The sequence below is a fragment of the Balaenoptera borealis genome (genome assembly GCF_965194805.1).
Source record: "Balaenoptera borealis genome assembly, chromosome: 14".
Classification (NCBI taxonomy): Eukaryota; Metazoa; Chordata; class Mammalia; order Artiodactyla; family Balaenopteridae; genus Balaenoptera; species Balaenoptera borealis.
The window spans coordinates 10,713,840-10,720,234 of record NC_138875.1 but is presented as its reverse complement, the minus strand read 5'-3'; the positions used below and the strand labels follow the sequence as shown (position 1 = coordinate 10,720,234).

The 6,395-nt window shown below is 42.5% G+C and overlaps 1 protein-coding gene across 2 annotated transcripts in view; it reads left to right on the top strand.

Annotated features, from left to right (window-relative positions):
* Positions 1 to 71: 71 nt before the first annotated feature.
* Positions 72 to 6,395, top strand: part of CDH7 (cadherin 7) — a 130,344-nt gene continuing 124,020 nt past the window's right edge. For both annotated transcript variants that reach the window (XM_082355190.1, XM_082355191.1), the window contains exon 1: positions 72 to 234. In XM_082355190.1, the coding sequence (XP_082211316.1) occupies positions 178 to 234 (57 nt within the window). In that variant the 5' untranslated portion in view covers positions 72 to 177. The remainder of the gene's footprint in view (positions 235 to 6,395) is intronic.

Sequence of the window (6,395 nt, the reverse complement as noted above, 5' to 3'; positions counted from 1 at the left end):
CCCGCATCCTGCGCCCCGCGCCCCGCGCGGAGGGCTGTGACTGGAACAGGCGCCCGCGCCGGGCCGGCCGCAGCGGGTGCCGAGCGGGCGCCGCGGGTCCGCCCCGTGCGCCCAGCTTCGCGCACTGGGTCCCGAGGCACCCGCGGGCGCCCGGCTGCTGAGCGCGCGCCCTTTCGGATGCCAACGCCCGGGTGGCTGGCGCCGGACGCCGCGGAGAGGGCAGCGAGCCCCCAGGTGAGTTGGGGGGCCGGGGAAGGCGCCGCCGCGCGAAAGCGCGCCCTCGCCGTGCGCCTGGGGAAGCGGGACTCCACGGCGGGCGGGAGGCGGGCGTGGGGATCCGTGTGGAGTTTCCCTGGCGTCCCCAAGTTACTGCTCGGTGGCCCTGAGCTGCGGCTCCGCCGGGCAGGGCGCGGGGGCCCGGAAAGCCGGTGCTGACGGACCCCAGGTGCAACGCGAGTTGGCGAGTTGAGGGAGAGAGCAGATCGCAGCGTTCTCCAGGTGAAGCGGTGCACGCAATCTGGTCCGCTCTCCTCAAAGAGGAGCACGAGGGACCCTCCTTTGACCTGGGATGGATAGGGGCAAAACTCCGCGCTGGCGGGGCGTCCAGCTTCTGCCGCGGTCTGAGACTGCGAGGGGCTGTGTGCCTGAGCGTGCGGGAGTCCAGCTGGCCATCTGCGGAGACTCCGCGCCCCTTTCGGAAAGGTGGAGCTCATCTACGGGCGCTCTGCTTTCTCCTGTGGTTAGTGTTCTCCTGCTGCCGCCGGGCATCCGCAGGGCCGGCCTCTACTAGGCTTCCCGCCTCCCCTGCGCCCGGCTGTACCCGAGGCGTGCGTCGTTCAAAGGGCGCCCTGCTTCTCTGAATGCTTGGTGGACTTCTTCGTGGGCACACCTGGTCCACGGCTGCTTGCGGCTATTCAGCCTCCCAGCGTGGATGCACGAGGAAGGACCTATTGTCTTTATTGGCTTCACGTTTTAGATCGTTAATCTTACGGATTTCTTAGATACAGTTCAGGTGAGTAGAGATTGGCACTGAATTCACCCAGTAGCGGGAAGATGGGAACCTGTGAAGAAACCATTAAGGACTGGGTGTCTCAAGGCTTTGGAGATCTGAAAATTGAACCACGAATATACTTAAAACGCCTTTTACCTTGCAAGAAATATCTTCTCTTTATTGGATCACTTTTTAAGTGAAACATCTTTAAGACTCGCCTTCATAATTCCTGTAACCAGGCAGGTATTCAGATTATTTTTCACACAAAAGTAGACAAAACTTTATGGGAAAAAATAGAAAAAAATGTAAGTAACATGTGAATATATGGCTTGAGGTATGTGACAAGTATGCATTTAAAAAAATCAGGTTAACAGCACAGAAAATGTGTATTTAAGAGTTCAGGGGCAGTAGTAGCCTTTTTTTTTTTAAAGGAAAGTTTGCATTGATACACTGCCAGCGACATCTAAATAGTTTTAAGCGTGTCTTTATAAAGACAAGTTGGTAGTGAAGAACTGAGGAAGAAAGTAATTGCATTGGAAACCTTTCAGTAACTCACCAAATTTACTTCTTTTCGGAAGAACTGGTTAGATTTTGTTTACAGAAGCTGTTTTCTTGTTACTATATGTAAAAGGCAATATATTAAGAATCATTTTCTTCATTTTGGGGCTATTTGGGACAGTATGAATTAAAATGCAAAAGAATTGAGGCAGGTAGTCAAACTGGCAACTTTGTGGAAGTTTATATGGCTTATAAACTAGCATATAAGTGGCTTATATGCTAGTGGGTTTTTTTTGTTTTTTGTTTTTTTTTTATGCTAGTGTTTAATGTGGAGTAGAGTGGCAGAAGCAAAGCAACCAACCTTAATAGTCTTATCTGGTAAAGCTAGCTGTGAAAGCCTGTCTGTGGAAAGAAAAAACAATCACCAGCGCAGACCATCACCCTGCTAAAAGTCATTAAGGTTTGCAGCCTTAATAAAAGGGCATTTGTGCACTTACAATGTGAGATATTGTGATTAAGGGCTGCAATAGGTCATTAGAATTGTGTTAACAATCAGCTGACAGGCTCACAACTCTCCTTAAGTCCACTTTTATTGATTTAATAGCACAGAGCTTTTCCCTTTCTTGTAAAAGGGTAATTGTAAAGCATCTGTATTACTGCAGTTTACCCTTGAACTGACTCTAGTTTTCAGTATCCAATGAAGGCGAGAGGATGGGGAGCATCCTGAGTCGGCCACTGGTCAGCCTTCCTAGATCTAAAAATCCACCCACTGTGTCTCCTAAGGCGTGATTTCTTTATTGGTCTCCCTATCATTCAGCATTTTAGTTTTTTTTTTTTTTTTTTTTTTTTTTTTTTAGGGCAAAGCTGATAGAAACTTCTCAGCATGTATACTGATGTGAGGAAGTGAATACATCTTTGTGTCAAGCCCAATACTTTCTCAAATCTTTTAGAAGTCTTTTGTAAAGTAAATTGTTCAGTGTATGAATTTTTATGCCTCAGTGATTCCCACTTCCTTCGATTTTATAAGGTTTTGCATTTATTGCCTTAGTAGTTCGTATCACATCATGGTTCTCTCTCACATGCAAAAAGGTTTGTTACTTGATTGGGAGGCTTTAAAGCTTTCTCTTAAATTGGGAGTATCAGAAACTTCTAAAATAACTAAGGCACCTTCGTTAATTGCAAAGGGATAGTGATGGGAGCTTCTCTCCTTAGCAGGAAGGACTCACTTGCTTCTAAATTGGGTGATAAAGGGGAGCTGAGGACAAGGAAGGCGTGTGATCAGCGTCCTGTGTGTGACCATCTCCTCAGCCTCTGACAAGCAGAGCAGATCTAGCTGTAACCGGCAGCACTTGAGTGCCTCCTCTGGGAATTTGCTGGTTCTGCAGAAAGATACCCCTGCAAACATTTACCCCTTGTTCTGCAAGACTCCTCACTGACAAAATTGTCAGTGCAAACGAATATGCAGACACGCATGTCCTTACATTCATTTCAGATTATACTCTAGATTTTCATTCTGGTAGAATTTCTTTTTGGCTGTTTTGCTAAATGTTTACTGAAACACGATGCCTTTTATTGAAGTTACGTAAATCTTACCTGGCTGAGTGTAAATGCAATGGTAAATTAAGAGTGAAAATGGATCCCGCTGAGATATGTTGTAAAAGTACAAAGAAACAAGCCCTTTAAATATAATTTTACCATTTAGATATTCTATAAATAGCTCAGAAGGACTGTGCTTTGTCACTTTCTTTTTAATTTACATAGGCTTCTTCTAGTTAATTGTAAACTATTGTTCCTCATTCTTTTTCATTCCTTTCACCCACAGCAGAGGTTATTTGTGCCTAGTTGAAATTGATTCTGTAATCCACTTAGAGAAGTTTTCATTCCCTGTCTGATAAGCAGATGCAAACTGCGGGGCTATGTGATTCATTTCCAGGACCCCTGCCTGAATATTCAGGCCAGTTAACCGCAGGAGGTTGTGGTCTGTGGTTGTAATGTTATCTGGCCCAGGGAGCTAAATGGGTTTGATCACAGTTTCTTTACGTGAAAAGTGACATATCACAGAGGGTCCCCAGCCTCACTAATTAAAATGTAAAGAATTATACCTTTTAAGTACAAAAGAAGAGGGCTGTTTCATCAGCATTAAAATTATTGAAGTTAATGCTAAACTTTAAATGGTATAGAGATGAAACAAATGATAGTATATTTCTATAGTAAAAGCTGGAGATGGCAATATTAAATCTAGAATGATCCTAATGGGTACATTAGGAACAGAGAAGCATCTCCAAATATAGGATTTATAGCAACAACTAAATAACAATTCAATTAGTACAGTATGCATTCTTATATCCTAAGATATTTTCCTGAGTTGGTACCCTGTTTCTAAAACAGTCAATGGACTATTATTCAAATTTCACTGGAGATACTTAACTCCCATAGTGTTACAGCGTAGTAGGAAGTTGTTATTATTATTATTGATCGCCAGAGCTGTTTAGAAGGGAAAAGTCACGTTTAAAGTTGGATACTGCTCACTCTCCATTTTTTGTAACATAGAAACATACAATCCTGAGCAAGAGATTCCTTTCCCCCTCTTATTCTTACTCTGTCCTGACCCTTTTGGACGGAACCTGATGGTCTCCTACTTTGAAAATTCAAACTCATGGTTATTTCAGAAATTTGAGTAAGATCGAATCTACCTTTCTTGGCTTTTGGAGAAGTTGATAAATTCTAAAGGTAATAAATTAGAAAGATCTTCATTATCAGAATGAGAAATATTTAACAAACACCTTAAATGATCTTTGCAATCCCAGTCATGCCCAGTCCTATCAGTAACCAGCTGTGTGACCTTGGGCATTTCACTAGGATTCTGTAGACTTTGCTTTTGTTAGTCAAGAAAGAAAAGACTGCCTTAGGTTTTTCTAACGCCCATTCCAGTTTTGTGGTCTCACCACTTGAGGAATCTTCAAACATCAGGAGCAGTGGGTTTGGGGACTTCTTCCTTCCTTCCTTCCTTCCTTCCTCCCTCCCTCCCTCCCTCCCTCCCTCCCTTCCATCCTTCCTTCCTTTCCCCCTCCCCCACACACAACATGAACACTCAGAAGAACCAAGCGATTACTTTTCTTCAGCACTAAAGTGACGCGCTCTCTCTCCATCCCATAGACATCATCTCTAAAAGCGCTCTGTTTGTGTGTGACAGTTGCAGCTAAAGTGTGGCCATAGCTCTTGAAATGCTCCTTGTCCTGGATTCCTTTCTCTCTGTTGTAACCTCATGGCATCTGCTCATTCATGAATGGGAGATTAGAACAGATCCTTTTCCCCCTTTGCATTCCCCAAAATGTGTTAAGTGGGTCTGCTTTAAAAATAAGCAAAAATAACAATGAACAAGTATTTATCCTTTTTACAAAGCAGACTACTCTAACTTTGTGTATAGAGATAACTCACAGTGAGGACCTCGGTGGTGACAGGTGGCTGCTGTCCTGGGGACGGTAAGGGCAAATGAAGGTCTTTAATGAAGACATTAAATCAGGAGGCAGTCTCTCTGTTGAATTTAAATAATGCCATTAAATAGCCAAGGAGTATCCCCAAAGAAACAGGCTGCCTTTGCCAGACTATACAAAAGAACTAGTTTATAGAAGGTTGTTCTTAAAGCCGTGGTGATGTCGTCATAGCGCCCTCTGACCACTGCTGTGAAGTGGTATCATTTCCACTTTTAAACATGCATGTTGTTCACTCTTCATAAGCATTCATTAAAAATATGTTGCTTGTCAAAATGTAGTTCAACTTTGAAGCAGACTTGGAAATGACGGTTTCCTCCCAACAGGCCCACAGCAAGATTTTGTTTTCCATTTTGTTATTGTTAACCACTGTGATTTCTTGTACTACTATGTTTTATAGACCAGCGAGCAAAACATCTAGGGGAATAACAGTTATGTTCTAGAGATGTTTGGCAGTTATCCATTGTGGATTTTTCTGATTCTCATGGATTGTTTCACTGGCAGTCCTCAAATGTCATTCTTACAATTGTTTTCATAGCAAGTGCAAATTACCGAATTTATTTTGAGACTGTCGTGTTCCACATAATTGTGAACTAGACCCGTTTTTAACCGAGAGATAGGATGTCTTCCAATGGTCTTTAGATTACCAGTAGGTAGTAAACTATGCGTTTAGCATGGTATGCAGTTAAGTATATTTCAAAATGGTTTCAGAAGACTTGTGTCTGATGCAACTCCAGACACGCAGAGCTTGAGCATCTGTTCCTTGCCTGAAATTTAGAGAAATTGATGGTATAAAGTCCTTAACTTAGGTAAGCCACTCTTTATTTCTATTGGACTGCAAAGAACAGTTCCAGTTTGACTAAGTGCTGCAAAACCTAAAGTAGTAATATGTTTCCTTTTAATATAATTGATAGTCATATTTTATAGCTCAAATTAATTCTAGAAGGCAGATAGCTCTGTGTGCCTTTTAAAAAAGCAGTTTAGCAAGTATAAATTAGTTGGTAATTAGGCATGTGCTTATGCTACTCTTATGGTTATATATTAATGTGAGTGGCTGAACAGGATACAGTTTAGGCTACTTGTCATGTTTTTAGCATGTTGCCTTTAATTAAGATGGAATAGGCTCTGGAAGATTTGCCCTTTTGCTGATTAACAGTTGGTACGCTGATGCATAAAAACACATTTTTTTGTTATTAAGGGATTTTTAGTCACTGTTTTTCACTCTGAACAAACATTTGATTAAGAGCATGATGGTCACTTGATCTGATTTTTGAAAGTAGTTTCACAGAGGTGTTAAGTGGAGCAGAAAATCCAAGAAAATTTTATAATAATGAATCTGTTTGGGTAAAATGGTATTAGCTATTAAGGTTAAATGAATAATAAACTATCTACTTGGAAATAATTCTTTGCCACTT